This window comes from Eptatretus burgeri, chromosome 6 (assembly GCF_056783735.1).
Source record: "Eptatretus burgeri isolate ZD-2024b chromosome 6, Ebu_testis_v1, whole genome shotgun sequence".
NCBI classification, from domain to species: Eukaryota; Metazoa; Chordata; class Myxini; order Myxiniformes; family Myxinidae; genus Eptatretus; species Eptatretus burgeri.
In genome coordinates, this window is record NC_140966.1 from 76,220,399 (window position 1) to 76,246,173 (window position 25,775).

General features: G+C 43.5%; 1 protein-coding gene across 9 annotated transcripts in view; it reads right to left on the bottom strand.

Moving 5' to 3' along the window:
• Positions 1-3,011: 3,011 nt before the first annotated feature.
• The window catches only part of LOC147025103 (uncharacterized), a 67,535-nt gene continuing 44,771 nt past the window's right edge, over positions 3,012-25,775 (bottom strand). For 4 of the 9 annotated variants that reach the window (XM_085885730.1, XM_085885729.1, XM_085885735.1 and 1 more), the window contains exons 3-6: positions 22,638-22,688; positions 22,454-22,513; positions 13,092-13,151; positions 3,012-11,810 (exon numbers count right to left, since the gene is read on the bottom strand). In XM_085885730.1, coding sequence (XP_085741856.1) covers positions 10,771-11,810; positions 13,092-13,151; positions 22,454-22,513; positions 22,638-22,688 — 1,211 coding nt within the window. In that variant the 3' untranslated portion in view covers positions 3,012-10,770. Of the gene's footprint in view, positions 11,811-13,091; positions 13,231-22,449; positions 22,514-22,637; positions 22,689-25,775 lie in introns of all 9 variants that reach the window. The other 5 variants (XM_085885731.1, XM_085885732.1, XM_085885734.1 and 2 more) reach the window with 3 other exon arrangements.

Genomic DNA, 25,775 nt, shown 5'->3' on the forward strand with positions numbered 1-25,775 from the left:
CTCCCTCCCACCTCTCTCTCCTCCCTCCCACCTCTCTCTCCCTCCCCTCCCACCTCTCTCTCCCTCCCCCTCCCACCTCTCTCTCCCTCCCCTCCCACCTCTCTCTCCCTCCCCCCTCCCACCTCTCTCCCTCCCCCTCCTTCCCCTCCCCTCTCTTCTCCCCCCTCCCTTCTCTCTCTCCTCCCCCTCCCTCTCCCTCCCTCCCCCTCCCTCTCCCTCCCTCCCTCCCTCTCCCCTCCCCTCCTCCCTCTCCCTCTCCTCCCTCTCCATCCCTTCTCCTCCTCCCCCTCTCTTCTCCCTCCTCCCACCTTCTCTCTCCCTCCCCTCCCACCTCTCTCTCCCTCCCCCTCCCACCTTCTCTCCCCTCCCTCTCTCTCCCTCCCCTCCCCACCTCTCTCTCCCTCCCCCTCTCTCTCCCCCTCCCCTCCCCACCTCTCTCTCTTCCTCCCCCTTCCCACCTCTCTCCCTCCCCCTCCCTCTCCCCTCTCCCCTCTCTTCTCCCTCCTCCCTCCCTCTCCTCCTCCCCTCCCACCTCTCTCCCTCCCCTCCCACCTCTCTCCCTCCTCCCTCCCCTCCCACCTCTCTCTCCCTCCCCTCCCACCTTCTCTCTCTCCCTCCTCTCCCACCTCTCTCTCCCTCCTCCCACCTCTCTCCCTCCCCTCCCACCTCTCTCTCTCTTCCCTCCCCTCCCACCTCTCTCTCTCTCCCTCCCCTCCCACCTCTCTCTCTCCCTCCCACCTCTCTCTCCCTCCCCCTCCCACCTCTCTCTCTCCCTCCCCCTCCCACCTCTCTCTCTCCCTCCCACCTCTCTCTCCCTCCCCTCCCACCTCTCTCTCTCCCTCCCCCTCCCACCTCTCTCTCTCCTCCCCCTCCCTCTCCCTCCCCCCCTCCCACCTCTCTCTCTCCCTCCCCCTCCCTCTCCCTCCCCCTCTCTCCCTCCCCCTCCCTCTCCCTCCCCTCTCTCCCCCTCCCCTCCCACCTCTCTCTCCCTCCCCTCCCACCTCTCTCCCTCCTCCCTCCCACCTCTCTCCCTCCCCTCCCACCTCTCTCCCTCCCCTCTCTCTCCCTCCCCCTCCCACTCCCTCCCCCTCCCATACCTTCCCACCTCTCTCTCCCTCCCACCTCTCTCTCTCCCTCCCCTCCTTCACCCTCCCTCTCTCTCCCCTCCCCTCCCTCTCCCCTGCCCTCCCACCTCCATCTCCCCTCCCCCTCCCACTCCTCTCTCTCCCTCCCTCCCACCTCTCTCTCTCCCTCCCCTCCCACCTCTCTCTCCTCCCCTCTCTCTCCCTCCCCCTCCCACTCCTCTCCCACCTCTCTCTCCCCTCCCTCTATTCTCTCCCTCCCCCTCCCACTCTCTCTCTCTCCCTCCCACCTCCCACCTCTCTCTCCCTCCCCCTCCCACCTCTCTCTCCCTCCCCCTCCCACTTCTCTCTCCCTCCCCTCCCACCTCTCTCTCCCCTCCCCCTCCCACCTCTCTCTCCCCTCTCTCTCTCTCCCTCCTCCCACCACTCTCTCTCCTCTCCCACCTCTCTCTCCTCCCCCTCCCACCTCTCTCTCTCCCTCTCCCACTCTCTCTCTCCCTCCCCTCCCACCTCTCTCTCCCTCCCCCCTCCCACCTCTCTCTCTCCTTCTCTTAATATTCCCGTGAACAACGTCACGGGTTATATTTGCTTGTTTTCAATAAACTTGTAAAAAAAATTCTCAAAGCACGTTTCCACTTTGTCATTACGTGGTATCTGGTGCCTCACTGTGGAGGAGAGAGAAGAGCTAATAACCAAAACTTTTGCACAGTACTGTTTCTCCACTTTCTTGCTGTATTTTGGCTTCCATATCCATTTTAAAATGTTTTCACATTTGCTAATTTGATTGGCACTTGGGAGAGGACATACCTTCACCAGGATGAACAGTTTACGTTTTGTATCCCACTGATGGTCCACATCAACAACAGGACCTTAACTGAAATACAATCGGCTTGTTCTTGTCACCGACCAAATTCATTCACCAAGTTTTGTCATAATCCATCCATAACGTCTTCGGATATCATGCTATGTATCGTTTTTGGCCCTATTTCTCAATGGTGAAGAATCACTCAAAATTTCAGTATCCTGATCTGGATCCGAATCTTCACCAAAATCTAATCAATTAGTCCTTGTCACACACCCAACCTGCCCACCAAGTTTCGACTGAATCAATCTATAGCTTTGAGATATCCTGCTCACAAACAGATAAACAGGGGTGAAAACACATCCTCCTTCCACCTTTGGTGGCAGAGGTAAAGATGTCAGTTTTTTGAGGAAAAGTCAAATTTTACACCCACTCACCCTACCCTTGAGGCATTTGGCTCAAATTATCTTTACAACCATACCTTCCCAAGGATGTTCTGATTACCCAAGTCTCTCCCTCTATCGAGTGCAGCCTGTGGCTGCTGGTTGCATCATTAGTTGAGATGCGGCTATGCCGCTGATGTAGTGTCCCCCTTACCAGTACATTGGTGCTCATTTTGCCGACCTCGGAAGATTGACAGGCTGAGTCAACCTCCTGGTGTATTTTTAATTCAGCGGCCAACAGGGCTTGAACTCAGGACCCTGGGATCCTAAGCCACCACCCTAACCACTAAGCCAACATCAGACTATTACCCAAGTAAACTTTTCATGAGATTTACCAGGCCGTTTGGGATTCTCTGATTTTAGCATACACATATTAATTTCTATACGTAAGCATTTTTTTAAGGCCAAAATAGCTTATTGGGTAGACTCGTTCAAGTATGGATGACTACCACTAAGCTACTCATGTGCAAATGCCATCACCCCCAAAAATACGATCCCCAGTTATAGACCTTTTCAAAAAACAATGTTAGAATTTCCCACCTGAACTATATTTCCTCACGATCAGGACTTATCAATCCACCTTTTTGGTTTATCAATGAACTTTGAGGGGAAAAAAAACAACAACCAAACTTGCAGGAGGAAGTGCATGACATCAAAATAGGACGAGTCCAGAACTGCACCTGAAGAAATTAAAGTAGACATTTTATAACTTACACAAGATCGATTTCATCTCAAACATTCATTCACAGCTAAAAATGCATCTCATGGGTATGACAGATGTTCTTAAGAAATCACTATTCTATGACAAAAATCAACCTGGAGAGTATGGGATGCTTTTTCTTCTCCTTGTTCAAAATTGCAAACAGTCAATATACCCTCCAAGCTTCATGCATTTCTCAATTAATGAGAGCAAAATCGATTTCATCATGGTTGGGGTCACATGGTAAGGCAACAATGCATCATATGCAAACAGACTTGTAATTTGCTGTACAGATAAAACATTAAATACTTTATATATATATACATAATTACAGCCTTACATGTCACACTATTTATGTAGCATCATGTAAGAGCATTTTATTCTGTAACTAAAAGAGAAACAGCTCTGTTTTCATATGCTAAATAAAGTTCAACATGGTGGAGGTAACCAACAGTACCTTGATCTAGGTTTGATAATCGCCATGGGAAGCAAGGAGAAGCTGACGTTTCAGGCTCAGGCCTTAACTCTTCGTCGAACAAAAAATAACAAAAAAAAAAATGGGATGGATAAGGGAAGGTTGATATAGGGCGGAAGTGAGTCAGAGGTGCTATATCAGAGCTCAGTTAGATTTCTTCTTCTTTCGGCTAGCTCCCGGCACCAGGCATCAGAGCTTAGTTAGATATCCTGATTTATTAGGACGAGAGCTTAGTTAGATATACAAAAGTTGTAAAAGATGGTTGATCTAATCGAATGGTAACCGCTCAATCCCTTTGGGAGTCAGCACCTCAATTCTGAAAACTAAGTTTTGTTCTTTAGGCTTTCCACTGTCCATGGTAATGAAATGGAGAGACATATTGTATTGAACGAATGACTGTCATGTGATTGAACAAATGTCCGGAAAGATTGAAGTGTTGAGCAACCAGCTTGGAGAGATCTGTGCTGTTGGTTCGTACATGACAAGTGTTCACAGAAGCGATTGTCCACTCTTCACCCAGTTTCACACATGTAGATAGAGAATTCACATGATTCCATAGATCAGATCTGTGGAGGTGCAGCCAAAGTGGTCCATGATGTTAATAACTAGTACGCCCGCTCCCGGAGGGAGCGGAAGGGTCATGTTATTTTCCTCTCTGGGATATATAGATTTGAGTAGATCTTGGCTCTGGTCTGTTGGCTTGTGGGGGACATGATAAGTATTTCATGCTTCAAGAACGTTGGGTTTCATCTCTTTCAGTTTCATGTTAAACAGCAGTAGCGACTGTTTAAAAATGTAATCACAAGTGTTTGTTGTTTATAATTAAAAATAATTTTTTTTAACTTCTGGTAGGGGTATGCAAGCAAAAATGACCTGAAATAGCAGATGTATTTTCATCACAGCAAAGGAATCCCTCCTGTAGTTTATTATATATGTCTATAAACTTCCAGTAGGGGTGCCCAACGAAATACCACAATAAGCTATATATACACGTTAATGCAGCATTTGTCCAAAGAGGAAAAAAAACCCTTGGGGAAGAGGGATAATATTAGTATTAATATTGTATTGTAATAACATCAATATTGTGCAATTATCATTGGTGTTGTTATTTCCTTTGTTATTAGAAATGGCCTTGGAAAAACGCCATGGTAAGTAATCTATACACCGTAACACAGATTTCGCCCAAGGTGGAAAACTCTCTTGTGAAGGGGAGCAAATGAAGTCACTACAACCTCCATCAAGTGACGCTTAGTCCTCTTGTCAAGTTTGGTTGAGATTGGATAAGTAATGACCGAATGTATCGCGGTCAGACAAAAATTGCGTATTTTAGTACGATATGTGTATGTCCTGAGATTGAAGTGATTGTCTTGGTGAAAGTGTAGGTGTTACTGTGACCTCCCACGACAGTTAGCATTCCTGGATCAGCATTCTGTTGGTTCCATCAATCGTTCTACCTGTCTGCCAATGTAGACTGATACTAGCCTTCATGAAGGATAGTTTTTCCATTCTACCTCAAATTCAATACACATGTAATCTGAATCTTGCTAACCTTGTATATCTGTAACACCAATCAGTTATCATGTGTTTTAAGTTTCACAATGCAGGATTGGTTGTACTTTAACCAGCATGTTTCATGCACAATTCCCATTTTGGGTATTTTCTTTGATAAATCTCTCCTCTCATTTGTTGCATTTTCTTTCACTTGACGTGGATAAATACAGGTTGCATATATTAAGGTGCAATCGAGCTCTCCTAGGTTGTAAACTACTGTTTCTAATATTAGGCTTAAAGGGAAATTACTCAGATTTCAAAACATTGAAATTACTAGATTTAATATTTCACTTTGCATCCTTTTGTAGAAAAATGCACCGTAAAGCAGCAAATGTAATTTCAGTGAATATTCCCAGTAAATTGTGGTGGAAGCCATGTCTCGCCTTTGTGGGTCCACAATTGGCTGAGATGTCACGTGAATTTCACAGCCAATCAGACTCACAAATGCAAGAGGGGCAGCCACCACAGAAATCGGTGCAAATTTACTGAAGCTGAATTTACTGCTTAATGGTTCATTTTACATTGTAGTTTTGAAGTGAATTATTGAATAATACAGTTATCGGATGTACGAGTACTATTGTTTTAAGATTTGAGTTTAGTTTTCCATATTTTTATTATTATTCCATTTTGGAGCATTTGTTCAATTTTTTTTTCACAACACTTTCATTTTGAGGTCAATTAAAAATGTCATAAATTACTGATATTTTCTTTGTGAATGCTATTTATTGATTATTTTAATGAAAACATAATATTTTGTTTCTTTAAAAAAAATAAACATGCCAAATAAGTAAATGTAACACAAGATCTCAATGTCTTTCATTCTAGAACAGTTCCATAATTTCTAGGGGTACAGTAGTCCCAGTCTTATGGACACTTCTGTATCCAAGCAAAAGTGTCCTGAAATAGCATGCGTCTTTTCATCACAGCGAAGGAAATTCTTTAATTTATTTCTAATTTTCGCAAAAAGCCTTCATCGGGCATTAATAAAATAAATGCAGGAAAGCTTTCAGCAGGTTTGACAGTGGCAGGACCAAGGGGCATAGCTTGAGAGTAAATAAGAAGAGAGCTAAGATAGGAGCCAGGCAGGGATATTTCACAGTCATTAATGTATGTTATCGTTTTCTTGGGAAGGTGATAGGAGAAGGGACAGGTGATAGATCTAAATGCAATTGAGTGGATACCAAGAAGCAATGGGGACAGAGGGGTACAGGGACATAGGCAGAATGGGAAGGGAAATCAGAATTGAACGGATGTGGAGGGGGAGCGAGTGTAGGCACTGGTAAGGGTGGGGTGGAGATGGTTAGGAATGTGGCCAGGGAGACTTAAGTGCATCGTGTTGGGGATTAAGTCAAGTGCATCATGTTGGGAGACATAAGGAAGGTCTATCCATAGGATTTGAAAAATAGCCACATGTTATTTGGTAGCGAACTGAAAACAAAGTGTTGTGAGGTAATATTTTCTGGTATTGTTCCGAGAAAAGGAAAGGCATTAAAATATACAAGTCGAGCAATTGATGTCAACCCATGGTTGGAAGAATGGTGTAGGCATCAATATTTTGCATTTATAGGAAGCAATCGAATCATTTCTGGGACAAAGAAAAACAATGACAGGAAAGGAAATGTTAAAAACACTCATATTAACACGAGGAGTTTAACTAATATGACGGAGTAGCTTGAAGCTATAGTCGATAGCAAGGTGTCAAGATCATCAAGATCATCAAGATAGCAAGATAGCAAGATAGCAAGGTGCACAACATAGTTGTAGGAAGCAAGAGACAGTTTAACGAAGAGATAAATTGGAGGACAAGATTAGAAGGCTACAAGATGTTTAGGTATGATCAGAAATATAAAGATATAGGTGTAGCAATTTAGGTAAAACACAATTTTGTATTGATTGAAAAGGGGAAAACATAAAGGAGGGAAAGAGAAAGATTCTGTATAGATAGAGATTGGAGATGGTGCAAATTGTAAGATATTCAAAGGATGCTTTTTAGAGCTCCTGGTGTAGGGGAAGGGCTAATAGAAGGGTTCACAAAAATTTCAAAAAGGCAGTGGTCAGGGAAGGGGATTGATTATGGGGGATTTTAATTGGCAGGGATAGATTGGGTCCAGGAACAGGAAAAGTGGAGATCAGATGATGATTTTCATGATCTCGTCTAGATGCCTTTAAAGCCAGCTTGTAAATAAGCCCATGAGAGGAAGTGAAATGTTCGACCTCTATTAAAGTAATGATTCAAATGTAGTGGAGAAGATTGAGGTAGAGGAGCATTTAACGGCAAGTGATCATAACATAGTGTGCAAGGATTCTGTTAAGAGTTAGGGATAGTAGAGTAAAGCCGTCAGACTTCAAGAAGGCTAACTTTGAGGCCATGAGGAGAGAGTTAGGTGCTCTAGATTTAAACAAGCTAACAGGAAGACAATCAGCATCAGAGAAATGGGCAACCTTCAAGAAGTGTAAATGTGCAGTGTACAAAGTACGAGAGAGAGAAAGAGAGAAAGAGAGAAAGAGAGAGACCATGGTGATTGAGCAGGGAGGTAAGGAGTGCCTTGAAGGATAAGCAGAAGGCATTTATTAGGTATAAAACAATTTGACTGGAGTCATACTCGTATCAGTATAGGCTATAACAGAAGCTAGTTTAGAACAGAAGCGAGCAAACTAAATGAGAACCTGAGAAGGATATCACCAAGCATATTAAACATAGTAGCAAGGTTTTTTTTTGTAAGTACAAAGGGGGTAGAGATCAGGTTAAGTAAGACAAGTGTTAGCCCAAAGTTATTTTGCTTCAACATTTACATGAGAACAGCCAAGGAAATAACCAGTCGCTGAGACAATCTATCTCGCAGGTGAGGGAGAGATTTTAGAGAAGTTCCAGGAAGGAGTAGAAGAACAAAATAAACAGCGAGGAAAGCTAAGAGATGATAAAGGCCTTGGGCTAGATAATTTGCATCCATGAGATTTGAGGGAGGTGGCAGAACATACAAGTATGATGATGACATCTTTCTTTAATCGCTCATTGGTGTCAGAACACATACCAGAGTGTGGGGAGACATCTTGTCGTCTTAAACACCAATATTCAAGAAAGGATCCAGAAAGGGATTAGAGAACTACAGATCTGTTCGTTTAACTTCAGTTGTGGAGACGTTGTAGAGACGACAATTATGGATCAGACAGGGAACCATTATGATCAATTTAAACTAATTAAAGGCAGTCAGCATGGATTCATTAAAGGGAAGTCATTCTTTAAAACAAACAAACAAAATAAACCAATGTCACCCGCAGGGTGACTCGTATCTTGCCAAAAGGTGACCACGTGTGACTTCTTTAAGGTCACACTGAGGTGAACAGAGCTGCTATCCATGAGGAGCGACTCCTTGAGGAATATCTGCCGACGAGAGATTCCGATGAGAATCGTTCTACAGAGTAACCATGGAAAATATGCGTTTGCCTCATAATGTCACCAAATGACGTCATAATGTCTCAAGCTTGACATATCTAGAAAGCACTCATCGAGGTGTTCAATTTGAGGTACAACACGATATGTTTCCTAAAACTTGAAAATTTGACCTTGGGGTCAAATGTTTGACCTTTGGCGCTAACCATGAAGGTCAAGGCCAATCGCCACCAAAAATTAATCGGCTGAGCGCCAGACCATGAACTATATTCCCATGAAGTTTGAAGATGATCCGATCAAAATTACTAAAAAAAAAATAAGGGTTTCGTCGACTCCCCTGATTTGTGACAATGTGACCTTGACCCTTGACCTTCAAAATTGTATGCGCTGAAAGGGACCTCTATAGGCCTCTGATATGCGAAGTTACAAAAATTTCCAATGATAACTGTGCTATGCAGAGTGATTTATACGTGATTACAGACCAAAAAAACAAAACAAAAACAAACAAACAAAAAAAAAAAACATATGAAGGTCAAGGCCAATCGCCACCAAAAATTAATCAGCTGAGCGCCAGACCATGAACTATATTCCCATGAAGTTTGAAGACGATCCGATCAAAATTACTCAAAAAATAATGGTTTCGCCGACTCCCCTGATTTGCGACAAAGTGACCTTGACCTTTGACCTTGGCCTTCAAAATTTTGTGCACTGAAAGGGACCTCTATAGGCCTCTGATATGGGAAGTTACAAAAATTTCCGATGATAACTGTGCTCTGCAGAATTTTTTATATGTGATTACAGACAAACAAAACAACAACAAAAAAACATTCAAGCTGACTAACATATCTTGCAAAAATTTCGTTTTGGCAAGATAAAAAAACAATTGGATCTCTATGAAGCGGTTTCTGATTGGGTAGATGAGGGAAGTGCAAGGATGTAGTGTATCTCGACTTTCAGAACGCATTTCATAAGACATCAAATGTAAGGCTGTTGGCTCAGTTTAGGGTTTGCAGAATGGTTAGTAGAGTAGCGACTTGTATTAAAAACTTGCGTAGTGATAAGAAACAGTGAATTTGAGGATGAGGATGAAAGTGTGGTGGGGTGCCTCAGGAATTATTCCTAGAACCATTATTATTCAAAATTTACATCAATGATTTGGACAGTGCAGTGAAGAGTTAGCTCTCCAAATGTGCAGGGAATACAAAGTTTGGAGGTAAGGTAAATAGTAGATAGGGGGATGATCAGATTCAGAAAAGTCGACATACTTTTAGATTCGGCACAGGATTGCCAGATGCAGTTTGGCGTTAGGAAAAAATAAGGTGCTGGGCATGGGTAAGAAAAAACAAACATCTGTGGAAAAATGAAAACCCCGGTGATGTCCCTGTGCCTGCCCTCACCATGTAAGCCTTCCCACCATGATCCCCTTCCCCAATGAGTGGACGTCCACTTGGATTGGGTTTGTGGTGGTGTTGGGATTGGTGTGTAGAACGGCGAGTGTGCTCAATGATAGGGTGATTGGGTTGGGGCATGGGATACGAATGTCGCATTGGCATTCTGGGCCTAATTGGCCTCCTCCTGTCTTTTTCCTTGTCTAGTATTAACTTATGATTGAATATAAAAATAAGCGGCTCTATAAGTCAAAAAAAGTTATGTATTAAAGCATTTATAAATGAATATAAAAATAAGTGCTCTGTGTGTAAAGAAAAAGAAAATTCATCAAAAAGATACTGTTAGTCTTTCAATGCATCTTTTACCCTTGTGGAAGAATCGTAAGGACTGCTTTCAACACTTCACCCCAATAACTGCCTTGGAAGCATATTTATGATCGACCAAGTTGTTCAGACCTTTGTCCACATGCTCGAGTCAAGCTTCTTGAGGAGTTTCCCCAGGTTTCTCTCGGTGCGATTAACCCTCCCTCCCCTCACCCACCCCCCACATTTTGCAGGGATAGTCATGGCCATGCGATAAAACCGTAATGTAAAAAACAACATGCGAGAGTGAAGGTGGGAGTGCAATTTTGCTGTCCGGAAATACAGTGCAGTGGAAGGTCACTCACAATTGCGTAAATCGACGTGTTATGCACTGAACAAAGTACGATGATGCCTTGCCGCGCTCTTACAATTAGCAAGGGCAAGATTCTCCAAAATCTTTGTTTGTGTCCGCATTGAACAGGCATCCACTGACGCGGGGTGGATCTGTATTGCAAAACGGGTGATACGTCATGGAAATGGCCTGACAAAGCAGGTGTCCGCTGATGTCTGGGTCCATAGAAGACAGGGACTAGTTTTGGTGAATTGTAAAACAAAAAAAGTATTAAATTCGCCAATCACTCTGCACCAGTTTTATTTTTGCACGTATTGTGGATCCGTAAATGGATTTGCAAATTACCTGACTGAGAGAAAGCTTTGCCGCAGATTGTGCATTCATACGGTTTTTCACCTGTGTGAGTTCTCATGTGCTTTCTCAAACAACTTTGTTGGTAAAACGACTTCTTGCACATGGCGCACTTGTGGGGTTTTTCCTCGGTGTGGATTATCATGTGCTTTTTCAAATAGCTCAATTCATAAAAAGATTTGTCGCAAGTTGCGCACTTATGGGTTTTCTCTCCCGTGTGTTTTATCATGTGACTTTTCAAGTCACTTGATCGATAAAACGCTCTGTCGCACGTTCCACACTTGTGGGGTTTCTGTCCGGTGTGAATGATCATGTGCTTTTTCAAATCGTTTGTTTGAGAAAAGGCTTTGTTGCAGGTCGCACACTTGTGGCGTTTCTCTCTGGTGTGAATCATCATGTGACTTCGCAAGCTACCCGAAAAAGGAAATGTTTTGTTGCAGATGGTACACATGTAAGGCTTTTCACCTGTATGAATTCTCACGTGACTCCGCATGCTACCGGAAGTGGAGAATGCTTTCCCACATATCGTGCACTTGTAAGGCTTCTCCCCTGTGTGGATCTTTATATGCTTTACCAGATTTCCAAACTGAGAGCACGCTTTGCCACAGGTTGTGCACTCGTAAGGTTTCTCTCCCGTATGAACTCTCATGTGCCTTTTCAAATAACTGGACTGACAAAACGATTTGTTACAGATCGTGCACTTTTGGGGTGTCCTTTCTGTTTGAAGTCTTGTGTGTTTTGCGAAATCGTTTGATTGTGAGAATGCCTTTTGCATTTGTGGCCTGTACTCCATGTGGTCTGTTTCCACAGCACTTGTGTCATGAAAAGTCCTTAAATGATGATTGTATTTGTGCTCATTATCATCAAAGTGCAGCGGGTCCTCTTGGGCAGGGAGCTGAAGGACTTCTTGTGGGATGAACCCTTGTCGAAATGTCGGTCTGAAAGACTTCTTAACAACCTCCAAGGATCTTCCTAGAGGCAGGCATTCACACCCATGCAATTTTTGTCAGTCAGTTTACAATGTAACCTCAACATGATAATCATGTCAATTGCAGCGTTGCAATTTGCAGCGTCAATAAATACATCCACCAAAAAAATCATACACAATGTTTGTGATCATACACACAAGAGAGAGTGCAAAACCTCCGCTGCCTCAACTGGGTCATACTACTGGGTCACTCAAGTGAACCTTATATCTTATTCATTAAATATGTCAACAGTGCTGACAGAGTTATAGTTCTTTTCTCCAACATTTTTTTTTGGGGGGGGGGGGGTTGGAAATCACTTAAAACATGTAAAAATGCAAAAAAAAAAAAAAATGTTCTCAATTTTTTTTGAGGGGGGGTTGGAATCACTTAAAATATGTAAAAATGAAAAAAAAAATTTCTCAAACAATTTTTTTGGGGAAGTAACATTTTTTGGGGGGGGAGGTTGGAAATCACTTAAAACATGTACAAAAGCAAAAAAAAAATTTTCTAACAATTTCTTTTGGGGGGTGTAACATTTTTTTGGGGGGGGTTGGAAATCACTTAAAACATGTAGAAATGCAAAAGAAAAATTTTTCTCTATATTTTTTGGGGGGGTAACAATTTTTTTTTTGGGGGGGGGGGGTTGGAAATCATTTAAAACATGTAGAAATACAAAAAAAAAATTCTCTAACAATTTTTTTGGAGGGGGGGGTTGGAAATCACTTAAAACATGTAGAAATGCAAAAGAAAAATTTTTCTCTATATTTTTTGGGGGGGTAACAATTTTTTTTTTGGGGGGGGGGGGTTGGAAATCATTTAAAACATGTAGAAATACAAAAAAAAAAATTCTCTAACAATTTTTTTGGGGGGGGGTTGGAAAAATAGCAATGAAATTTTTCATTGGTTGGAAAAATAGCAATGAAACTAAGTATCTAAGAGATACTTAGTCCTTATCTCTACCAGGGGAGATACGGACTAAGTCCAAAATTTAATGGCATGATCGTTGGATCATACCTAACCCCCCCCCCCACCAAGTTTCGTCGAAATCTGTCGAGGAGTTTTTCCATAATACTGTTCACAAACAAACAAACAAACAAACAAACAAACAGAAAGGGGTGAAAACAGTAACCTCCATCCATCCATCTTCGAAGATGGTGGAGGTTAATAACTGGAGTACAAGCTTTCAAAAGCATGAATGCAACTTATAGTGTAAATATTGAACTTTTAAAGATTCTTTAAAAAAAAAAAACAAGAAAAAGAAAAAGAAAAAGATAAGTTCACTCACCACATATTGAGTCCAAGAGCTCATCATCATCAGGTTCAACCTTCACATCTTGTCGAAAACCTGTAAAGTCGGGATTCAGAATGACATGAATCCAACCCGATGGAAGCATGCCTTAAAATGTCAGCAGCACCATACTCATCTGTGGGAAATCATGAATCATTTAACTGTAGATCTCTATTTAAAAAAACAACAAAAAATTATCTACATCTGTTGTGCCCCATGTACCACAAGTATTTATTTCAACTTTTAAAAGGTGATCTCAACAAACAGAACACTGCAAACAGCAGCGGTTTAAATTTGCCATATTTATTTAAATACATCAATGTATTTCTCATGTCAGTACATGACAAACAACTAAAAGCTCAGAGAGGAAAATGATATATGAATTAGTTTTGGATTAAGTGGGAAGTGAAGGGAGGGAGAGGAGGAGGGTGAATTCTGGCAGAGGTGATGCCCAACTGAAAGTCCATCCAAGAGACGATGCACACGTTGATGAATGACCCTGCCTGTGGAACACCGGGATGAGTTTAGAGCCGAGTTAGGATACGAACCCAGGCGAGACCGCTTAGAGCGAGTATGCGTACTTCTCGGCTATCCTGCCATGATCTGGCGATTCATCGCTTCATAAAAACGGAATTGATCTGAGCAGTTCCGACTGCTCAAAAAATTATTTAACAAAATGTTGTTATTTTTTTAAACCCTTCATTTGGCTAATTGGCACATTCTTTGATACTCTTTCATCTCCTCGATTTCTGGAGAGTTGTATGGTGGAGGATAGCGTGAGATAAGGGAAGGGAAGGCAGCACGAGGGTCGGGGGGGAGAAGGCAGTGCGGCAGGGGGAAAGGCAGCGTGGAGGGGAGGGGGGAGGCAATGGGGAGGGGAGGGCCAGCACGGGAGGGGGGAGGAGGCAGCACGGGGGAGGGGCAAGCAGCTTGAGATAAGGGGAAAGCACACGAGGGAGGGAATGGGAAGGCAGCATGAAGGGAGGGGAGGGAATGGGAAGGCGGTGCGAGGGGAGGGGAGGGAATGGGAAGGCGGTGCGAGGGGAGGGGAGGGAATGGGAAGGCGGTGCGAGGGGAGGGGAGGGAATGGGAAGGCGGTGCGAGGGGAGGGGAGGGAATGGGAAGGCGGTGCGAGGGGAGGGGAGGGAATGGGAAGGCGGTGCGAGGGGAGGGAGGGAATGGGAAGGCGGTGCGAGGGAGGGGAGGGAATGGGAAGGCGGTGCGAGGGGAGGGAGGGAATGGGAAGGCGGTGCGAGGGGAGGAGGGAATGGGAAGGCGGTGCGAGGGGAGGGGAGGGAATGGGAAGGCGGTGCGAGGGGAGGGGAGGGAATGGGAAGACGGCACGAGGGGAGGGAGGGAATGGGAAGGCGGTGCGAGGGGAGGGAATGGGAAGGCGGCACGAGGGAGGGGAGGGAATGGGAAGGTGGTGCGAGGGGAGGGAATGGGAAGGAAGTGCGAGGGTAGGCAATGGGAAGGAAGCGCGAGGGAAGCGTTGGGGGGAAGGAATGGGAAGGATGCGCGAGGAGGGTATGGGAAGGAGGGGCGAGGGGAGGGAATTGGAAGAAAGCGCGAGGGGAGAGAATGGGAAGGAGGCGTGATGGGAGAGAATAGGAAGGAAGCAAGGAAGGGGAGGGAATGGGAAGGGAGCGCAAGAGGAAGGAATGTGAAGAGAGCGCCGGGGAGGGAATGGGAAGGAAGCATGAGGAGAGGGAATGGGAAGGAAGCACAAGGGGAGGGAATGGGAAGGAAGCATGAGGGGAGAGAAAGGGAAGGAAGCATGAGGAGAGGGAATGGGAAGGAAGCACAAGGGGAGGGAATGGGAAGGAAGCATGAGGGGAGAGAAAGGGAAGGAAGCGCGAGGGGAGGGAACGGGAAGGAAGCGCAAGGGTAGGGAATGGGAAGGCAGTGTGAAAGAAAGGGAAGGCAGCATGAGGGAATGGCATGGGAAAGCAGTTTGAGGGGAGGGAATGGGAAGGCAGCATACCAGGACATTACTCCGACGATAAAACACGTCCAAACAGGAGCATTTTCTTTCGAACCGCCGTGTTCTTTAAAACATCAAAACTAATGCTGTTTGGTAAAGGCCTGCTTGCATGCACCCCCCCCCCCCCCGTGCACCGGCGATTTATTCAACCTTTCACTTGCACACATGCACAGATTTCCCCACACCCGCACTGCACGCTGGCACGATCTGTGTGGCTTCGAGACTTAGGTGCTGCAGAAGTACATGGTTCGTGAGACAGTCACATAACCTCCTCCACAGTGCCACGCACCACGAGCCCAAGTTCAAGTTCAGACCATGCACCCGCGAAACCCACACACACACACACACACGCAGGCATGCACACACCCCACAGAGTCATTTGTTCCCATTTCTACCACGTCAATGTGTGCTATCTACATACGTCTTCGCTTGCAGAAACTACCCACTATTAATATGTTGCAGTAACCATTAGTATTTTTTATTGATATTTTATAATGAAAACATGCACAAAACAGTGTAAAACAAATAAATAAATAAATAAATAAATACATAATAAAATCCTCTTCACTTTCAGCAACAAAAAAGTTCCTCTTCGCTTGAAGAAACTACTGACTATTAATATATTGGCAGAACTATAATAGTATATTCATATTAATATTTTGTAACGTTAGAAAATCGCCCAAAATGGAAAGAGCCAACTGCGTATGTAATTCCAGAAAAAAAGGACCCCCTGTGGACTGTACCGTCATGGATTACAAAAGCACATTATGAAGCACAGCGTCACACTCAATGAAGGTACCCTTTCTGTACATTCCGTAATCTTTTCTTCATTCAATATAATCGTCGGAACAGTAGAAAAACTTAAGTTTAATGTTTTGCTTAAATAAATACACTTATAAAAATTACGAATTTGTTAAAATTTTCACATTTCACTCCTGGTTTTGACACTTACTTTGTCCACCAGATCTGATTCTCAAATCCGACATATTATTTTGATTATATATTTTAATTAGTCCACGAGAGTAGATCATGCTTCCAAATCGAGGCATGTTTGAATAGGCCAAGCCAAATGGTGAATTTGGACCCCCATCGAGTCTGGGCGTGGAGTTCGAGGGTGTCCAAGGATGAGGCCGATGAAGGATATAATTAAATAATGCCATTAATTATCTTCAAAAGGGGTGTTTTAATTAACCCAATTTTAACTCTTGCACTTCCTTGGAGTTTTCTTAGTATGCATGCAAAGTTTCAGGCTGCTGGGTTTTATGGTTTTGTAGTTATTGAGGACACACACACACACACACACACACACACACACACACACACACACACACACACACACACACACACACACACACACACACACACACACACACACACACACACACACACACACACACACACTTGTTTTGATTGCATTCCCTTACTTCCCTCCCAACCCAGTCATATTCCTTTTGTCAGTTCGATCTTCCCCTGATTTATCTATTTGGTTCGGGAATAAACGCGTTTGTTTGACAAGAGCTAAGGTTCTCATGGTTCTCCTCATGACCCGCATGCATTGTCCACCATAATTCGGAACGTCTCCAGAGATGCCAACTTTTGGAAATCAGAATTAGGGAGGATTTTCAACCGACACCAAATAATGTGCGCGAAGCGCACATCTCGAGCGCGGAGCGCTCGACCCTTGTGGCGGGGTCCAGGGCCCGCCTTAGGGCCCTGGAAGCTCTGGGGTTCTAGATGCTCTCTAGTGCCCTCTGAGCCCTATTTTGGAGCATTTAACATGTTAAGAATTCCCACTTTTTGAACAAAAAAAGGGGAAAATTGTGCACTTTTTAATGTTACATGTATGTTAATATTAGTAAGTTAGGGGACAATCAAAGATTAACAAAAAGCACAAAAGAAGCAATATTTTTCTTCCCTTACTGGCTGGTACTACTGCTGCTTGCTTTTTCCATGGCAGCTTTGCTGAGTGACAGCTGTGTGGCTCTTTTAGCCCTTCTGATTATGTCTTTGCTGTATTCTCTCTGGTAGCAAGGGGTGTTATGAGCTAGTTTTTCAATTAAGAGAGCTTCCAGGGTTTTGACACTCAAATTGGGACGAAATTCAGTATGATTCTTCCGTACAAGACTGAGTGCCCGCTCACATGATGCGTTCGAATGAGGAATGACCAAGATTCCCTTCATCACTTTGCTCAAATTAGGATACTTCTTGGCACCAGTGCAGGGATCTGTGAGCTGTGAAATCCGATGCCACTGCTCATCCACTCTCACTGTCTCAGTAGCAATTGTAGCTATGGAGGCGTCTGCCTGGTAGTGAGCGAATTCACTCTCAAGACTGTCTATGTCACTATCACCGCCACTGAACAGACAGGGGAATTTCTTGATGAAAAACTCCACACAGTCAAACCCCACTTCTTGGTGTAGCTTAACATCCAGCACCTGAGCATGCTTGGCTAATTCATCATCTAGCGGCCAGGTTTTGAAGATGTAATTGCAGGCTTTCACATAATATGAGCGAACTGCACTGAAGAAACCTTGGATGTCTGACTCACTCAGAGTGAAGGTGGATTTCTTGAGACTCCTTTGTTCCCTTATATACAGTTTGGCATCGTTCCCAATCATGAGGTCCTCATCATTCTTCTGATGATTTCTGTCAGAGAAGGGTACATTTACCAGAGCAACCGATGACACCGATGGTTTCAAAAACCACACGAAGATATCTTTCAGAAGACCATTCAATTCTCCGTGCAGGAGATGAATACAGGGTTCGTCTCTTTGGAGCAGAAGATTCCCCTTCTCAAAAAGCTTGTTAGCATATCGAAGGAAGAAACAATAGAGTTTTGTTTGTGGAGACAAGAACATCCTGTTGACACGTTTTTCTCTAGATTCCTGCACAGTGTTTGAGGAAGATGCGCTTTAGTTGTAGAACTCGTAGTACACTTAGCCGCAGGGCGATCACACTTGCGTTTACTGCCAGCAGAAGAGGTCAGACTCGTAGTACCAGATCCAATTTTACGTTTGAGGAGAGAGCTTGAGGTAGGTGCAGCCAAGGAAGAAGACCTCTGATTCGAAGGTTTTGCTGAGCTTCTATCAAGTGATTTGGCAAAAGCAGAACTTAACTTGGGTCCTTCTTTGCCTGTAGATGGGACTATCACAGTCTTTCTCGACTCTGAAGGAATCTACTTTGTAGATGAACGTGATGAAGGGCCGGTGATGCTACCTGCTCTCAGCATTGGTTTTGGTGCTGTCCCTGCTGTCTTCTTCGCAGCAGATACTGCAGTGGTAGTGGTGAATGCTGCTCCACGAGTGCTTGATCCTGCAGTGCCAGTACTGGCAGTAGATACAGTGCCGTCCTTCTTGCTCGTTGTTAGAGTCTTGGCTACAGTTGGTTGCATTTTTCTTCGTACTTCTTCTTTGAAGAAGAGGCGAAGTGGCTCCCACTGTTCAATCAGCCTGTCTAGGCACTGACCAAGGGACAGCCACCTTGTTGCGACATGCTTCAGAATCTTGTGTCGGGGCATCACAGAGTTCTTGCAGTGCTTTCACTCCTTTGACGCGTTTACTACTTTTGTCCAAGTAGTAGTAAATATCGATGAGAAAGTCATCTAATTCAATGGGTAAGGCCTGAGCCGCCTTCTTGGCCGTATTGTGCATCATATGGCAAGGGCATCCCATGATGTTGCACTCTGGATTTTGTTTGTGGATATAAGCAGCGACTCCTTTGTGCTTGCCCACCATGACAGAGGCATTATCAGCACAAAAGGAAACACAATTTCCCCACGGAATTTTCCTGTCACTGAACTCATGATCAAGCAGTTTGAAAATGTTTTCTCCAGTGGAATCTTGTTTGCACGCAGGCAAACTTAGCAAACCTTGCTTCACAATCCCAGCACTGTTGTCATAGTACGAAATCAGGACAGGATATAGCTGGGCCTCACCACTGTCATTGCTACCGTCTGTAGCTAGGCTAAATGGAGCTAGTCTAGCAATATCGGCAATAGATGAAGCAGTAACATTTGACAACTCACCAATTACACTGGTCAACAACAAATTTGTTGTCTGCATTTTTTAAGCTGATTTAGGACGAATCTGATGCGCTGAATCCAAAACTCACATTAGTTTTGTTCAATCAGGTCAAGTTTTTGAGATATGGCCACATGTCGTTTTTTACATTTTTGTTCACATGTACGCATGTGTGGAGCATTTTAGAAGAAGTTGGTGGGGGTAAAATGTCATGCCAAATAATTGTTTTAATTGGAAATAATTATTTTAATGACAAGAAGTATTCAGGTACGATAGTTCTAGGTGATTATGTCGAAAAGGGATCAGTTTGAAGTCATAAAACCTCAAAATCTTCCAAAAATTGGTGAGGCAAAGCATAAAGTTCGTGGATCAAAACTAAAGTTAATGGGGCAGATTTTGTAATAATGTGATACAAAAAAGTTGTATTTCTTGAAATAACGAACTCTGAAGAATGTACAATACCTACATGCGCCAATTTATGACATGCGCTTCTGCTCAAGCTTGGAGTGCCACAGTACGAACCCAAAGATTGGAGACTGTTCATTGACAGCAGCAAGCGATCACTGAAATGTGTTCTGCTACACAACGGCAACCAGTTTGCCTCTGTACCCATTGCTCACTCGACTACACTGAAGGAGAAGTATGAAGCGGTGAAGTACGTGCTGGAGAAAATTGGTTATGATCAGCATAAGTGGTTTATTTGTGTTGACCTGAAGATGGTGAACTTTTTGTTGGGACAACAGTCTGGCTTCACCAAGTACCCATGTTTTCTGTGCATGTGGGATAGTAGGGACCGTGCTCAGCATTACACGAAGAAGGACTGGCCTGTGCGGGAGGAATTGGTGCCATGCAAAGAAAGGAACGTCATCAACGACCCTCTGGTGGACAGAGACAGAATACTCTTCCCACCGCTGCACATCAAGCTCGGCTTAATCAAGCAGTTCACCAAGGCTCTGGACAAAGATGGTGACTGCTTCACTTACTTGTGCCAGGCTTTTCCAGGATTGACCATGGAGAAGTTGAAAGTTGGCATCTTTGATGGTTCTCAGATCCGTCAGCTCATCAGAGATCCAGAGTTCAAAAACTCAATGAATGAAGTGGAACTGGAAGCGTGGAAGACATTTGTTTTGGTAGTGAAGAACTTTCTTGGCAACAATAAGGCCAGAAACTACGCAGAACTTGTCAACAACATGCTGACTGCTTTCAGAAACCTGGGCTGCAACATGAGCATCAAGATGCACTACCTATTTTCACATATGAACCGGTTTCCTGAGAACCTGGGTTCAATGAGTGACGAGCAGGGGGAGAGATTCCATCAGGACATGAAGGAGATGGAGACCAGGTATCAGGGTCGCTGGGACGCAGTCATGATGGCTGACTACTGTTGGAATCTGAAGAGAGACCTCCCTGCCGCTGAACATTCCAGGAGTTCGAAGAAACGGAAGTTCAAGCCCTGAAGTTTGAACAGTGGTGACGCAACATGCAATTTACTTGTACTTACCTTTATCAATGCCCACCATTCAGATGACAGTAATCGATGTTTCTATCATGTAATCAATAAATGTTGTTGGCAAAACATTTTTTTTTCTTAAAAACATGTTTAGGATGATATGTGTTGACAAAAATCAGCTGATAATGCCACAAAAATGTAATTGATTTTGTCACAAGATCTGATTTTTTCAAATCAACTTAGCACAAAAACCTGACCTGATGGAGAGAAACGGATGCCATTTCCTGATTCAGCAGTGCCAGAATACCCTAATTCACTTGTAGAAATCTAGACAACATTCAGAAAGTAAAAAATTGTTGACCAGTGTTCTTTTTTCTTCTTTGTTCTTGTTCTTTTTTTTTTTTTTTTTTTTTCTTTTCTTTTTCTTGCTTTTTGTTCTTGTTTTTTTTATTTTATTTTTATTTTTCTTTTTTTTGTTCTTGCACATCTTGCACATCTTGCAAGTTTTTGTTCTTGCACATCCATACTTTGAAGCAACTTTTGAATCTGGAAACATCTTTTGAAATTGAGGTCCAGCATGATCTGAGACTGATATGGGCAAGTTATGTTCCACAATAAATCCACTAAAGAGAAGTTCCGCTCGGGTAACATCCTCTTCCTCGCTTGTCCCTTGTTTGGTGAAATAATTCAGAAGTGTACCGGTACTCGTGCTCGAAGATCTCTCCTTTGCAATGTCTGTGTGCCGTTTGCTTCCAACGTGCTTCCGAATATCATCGCGACCTCCGTGCTCAACTGAAATATCAACGCTGCATACTGTACAATACGCATGATGAATTCCTCTTTCAGACTTTCGAATACACGGGTATTGGAGACTGTATTCGGTCTTGTACTTCTGAGACCATTTCTTGGTCTTCGTAAGCTTCTTTTCTGCCATTTCGTAATCAACATCGAGGGCTTGAAGCATCGGTAACTTCGAAGTCGATGTTCCACAGCTGCAGCGCGACTCGTAGAACTGTAGCGGCTGTTAAATTAAACACCGCACGGTGGTCGCGACCGCCGGGCTGGTACGGGGCCCAGCTGCATGCAGTGAGCGTATCGCATGCATATACACTGTGCATACATACCGCATGCACTGTATTGCACACAAACTGCATGCACTAAATCTCAGTGCATGATCGCATAAGCGAGATCCAGACCCAATGTTTCGCTGCTCCTCATTTGAATTTGCAATTTTTTACGTACAATTTGGTAGCAGCGAACGTTATGGAGTTACCACATGCTATACGTAGCAGACGATGCTTTTCATTCAATTCTCATACCAGTACATTCTGATTAGTGAACAGTGCAAAAATATCAAAATTTCGGGAGGATAAGGATAGTGATCGTAAGGGCGGGAGTTTGGGTGAATTTTCGGAAGCCTCCCGATGAAATCGGGAGGGTTGGCATTGCTGCGTCTCCACAGGAGTTCAAACCGTTTGGTTCATCACGGGATTTTAACCTCCCGCCGCGACGACCTCTACGTTAGTTGAGTAATTGATGCTATAGTATTTTTCATGCCAGTACACGACAAACAACTAAGAGCTCAGAGAGGAAAATAGTATACGAATGAGTTTTGGATTAAGGGGGAGGCAGCGGCACGGAAGGAAGAATGAAGAGATCACAAGCAAGCTCGGGAAGAAAGGGTGGGTAGAGGGAGTGGGGTGCGGGAGGGATGAAAATGAAAGCGAGCTTAGAAGGAGAAAAGGAACCCGAGTAAGCTTTGATGGAAAAGGAGAATAAGGCAAATTTGAGAAGAAAAGGAAAATGAAAAACATTTGGATTAAGTGACTTTGTACTTTAATTCGTGAAAAAGCATTTTTAATAAAATAATAATAATAATAATAATAATAATAAACACCTTACTCACTGGATGTTGAATCCTTGGCCTCTTCATCATCAGGTTCAACCTTCACACCTTGGAGCAAATCTGCAAAACATGGTCAAGTTTTATTCCAAATGTTCCTCCAGCAAATCAACCGAAAGAAAATAAACAATAATAAATTAAAAAAAAATGATGATTGATCTCTGCAAATCAAAAACTTCCTTATTACCTGCTGTGTCCTCGGTTCCAAAAGTATTCCTTTCCACCTTCACAATGTGATCTGTACAAACGAACAAATACCGCAAAGAGCAATAGTTTACATTTGCAAAATGTATTGCCTTTATCAATGGTGTTTCAGCTATTAGAGTCACTGACCATGAGAGCCATTCCAAAATGTACAATGGGATACTTGTCTCGATGAAGGCTCGTCCCAATGTGTTGGCAGAGAAGATAAGCAATGGTCTAAAGATTGAAATTATGTTCAACACTTTGGGAAAGGAGGTGTAAGGTATAGCTCATGTTTCATGTGTTCATCCTTCATCAGTGTTGAGGCATTTTTGCTCTGACAAAGAGCTGTTGATTGACATTGTACAAAATGTCTGCAATGTAAATAAGATATATGAATACATCGGAAGGCACACAATAAATACTTTGAACTTGATATTCAAATCTTTCACTTACAATCTATACTCATAAAAGGCAGTGTGTGTGTGTGTGTGTGTGTGTGTGTGTGTGTGTGTGTGTGTGTGTGTGTGTGTGTGTGTGTGTGTGTGTGTGTGTGTGTGTGTGTGTAACTTTGCATGCAAACTTATAAAACTCCAAGGAAGTGCAAGAGTGAAAATTGGATGTTTGGGTGAATAAAACACCTCTTTTGAAGATAAATAACGGCCTTACTTAATTATATCCTTAATCAGGCGATCATCGGCCACCTCACTGTCTGGGGTCTTCAGTCGTTTCCTGGGTAACCTTGCTGGGGTCTGAAGGGGCCATGTTTTTTGGCCTGCTCAACCTTACCCTGACTTGGAACAGGCCGCAACTTGGAATAAGCTGTTCATCACAGCCACAAATCGCTGGGTACATTGCAATGCTTATAAATGCCTGGAGACGTCAGCGTTTGTTGTTTTATTTCATTTCTGCAGATGTGTTTGCTACGAGTATCTCTTAAACTAAGACGAATTACAAAATTTAAGCTCCAGAATCGAACTTACAAGCAGTTCTGACTCTGAGAAAAGTGTTCATTTATCCAATTTGGACATATGTGACATTTCGGGCATCTCCAGGAGGTGTATGTTTAATATGATGGTTCGGTGATTGCCAATTGCGTGCCAAGGGAGCAGTTTCTTATCGACCGTTTCGTTTGAGTGCTTGCTTAAATACTGAAGCCACTTGGCGAGTGCTCTCCAAGCTGCTTCATTGTTCGTTTCAGGAAAAAGTACACGTTTTTTCAATCTCACATCGATTTGACGTACATTTCCACCTTTGTTGGGTCCCACGGTGCCGTGCAGTGAGTGACTCAAGAGGTATATTATCCTCTGAAAATGTGCGAGGATCGCTTTGTGCGATCTCCATTTGTAATCCACGTCTCACTTCGACATCGACACATATGTAAAAAAAAAACAATAAGGTCCATCCGACCAGGTGTTCGCCATGTTTGATCTAGCTGTGAAGGTTGAGCATACATCGACATTTTGTATTATGTGGCTTGATACATTTTTTTAAATTGAATTTTGCTAATTACCCACTTTAAATCCTCTTTCAAAGAACGCTGTTTCAAGGTAAATCTTTGTGTTGGTCTCTTTTATTGACTTGATACATGTGTACATAAACTGTATTACCACAATGGCATTTGGCACTGGTGTCCGTGTGTCGTTGATTGGTATCTACATACTGTATATGGGTTTCAGAATGTGGAATTGAGTCTTCCCAGGGTGGGCTCAAAGCATCCACCTTCATTTCGGTAAGGGGTCACGATTCATGGACCAAGCTATGAAGTTTTCTGTTCTCAAAGTTTTGTTCCGAGGACTCTGTTCAGGATCGTCACTGAGCCCCAGACAGCTTCCAACTGTAGTTTGTAATATTCCCGGGGATGGTTTTTAATATCTCTGAGGTTCTTCGTCATCATTCCCTTAGCTCCAACTTTGGCATTCTTCAATTTCCAGGATCTTTTCACTTCATTCTTGAGGTTTTGGTATTTGGTCATTTTCTTGATGTCTGCATTGTTTTGTCCAAAATCACTGCGATTAACACCTCACTCAGCAATGTCTTCTTCTCTCTTTTTTTTGTACCAAAGTATGTTGTCTGGTCACAACACTGTTTTCGATGTTCACGCTCGATGGGAACATGAGGTCATACGTGAGCGGCACTTCCATGTTTTCAGTCCATGCTTTTGGTTAATGTTCGCACAAATTTTCTGGAACTGGGATATCAAAGTTTTTGCAGATGTGCCAGCAGTTAACATTACAAACTCTGTTGTCATTGTGTGTACAGCTGTTCTGACATGATATTTTTTTTTAATTTGTGTTCAGTCATTAAGCACACGATATCACTCTCTTTGCTAATGCCACCTTCACCCCTCACCTGCCTTTTTTTTCCTCCCCCCCCCTCCTCCTCCTCCCACTCTCTGTCTGTCCTGTGTTGCTGTCTCTCTCTCGCACCCATTTTCACAGTGTATAGCAACGTTTCGTGAGGAATTGCTCTCCCCACCTCCACCCCCTTCCTCACTCTTCTCCCCTTCTTCACTCAATCCTTGCTTCCCCTCCCTCCTCTCCCCACCCCTCCTCCTTCCCCTCCCCCCTCTTTCTCCACCCCCCTCTGATTCACACCACAATCAGCAAAGCGTCAGGTTGTATTTGCTAGTACGATAATAAAGAAATAACAATCATGCAGTTTTCTTTTTGTGACAAATGTGACATTACAGTTTTGGGGATATACATTGGTTCACTATCAGTCAGTGCTCTGTTAAAAAAACACCAATTATGGATCCAAAATATCTGGAGAATAGCTTTTATCAGTTACAAAGTTGAAATGTAGTAACGTTAACCAAAATAATTGACAAGATTAGCCCCACAAGAGATTAATTGTGTGGGACAACAAATTAGCCTCGTTGATAGCATGCTCACCGTTGAGTTATCTAGCCCGAGTTCAATTCCTGACACATTGGACTTAAACTGGGTGTTTTGATGTAGTGCCAGCAGGGATGCTGCATCTCGGAGCACAGTCTGAAGCCGCTGCCACACCTTGACGATTTACCAAGCGTATGCCGATTTATGAAAAATTTGTCTAAAACGCTGGCACACGTCGAATACGTTATGGGTACGTTTTGTATACGTTAAGACCACGCTGAAAAAAAAACACTGCTATACGTCGT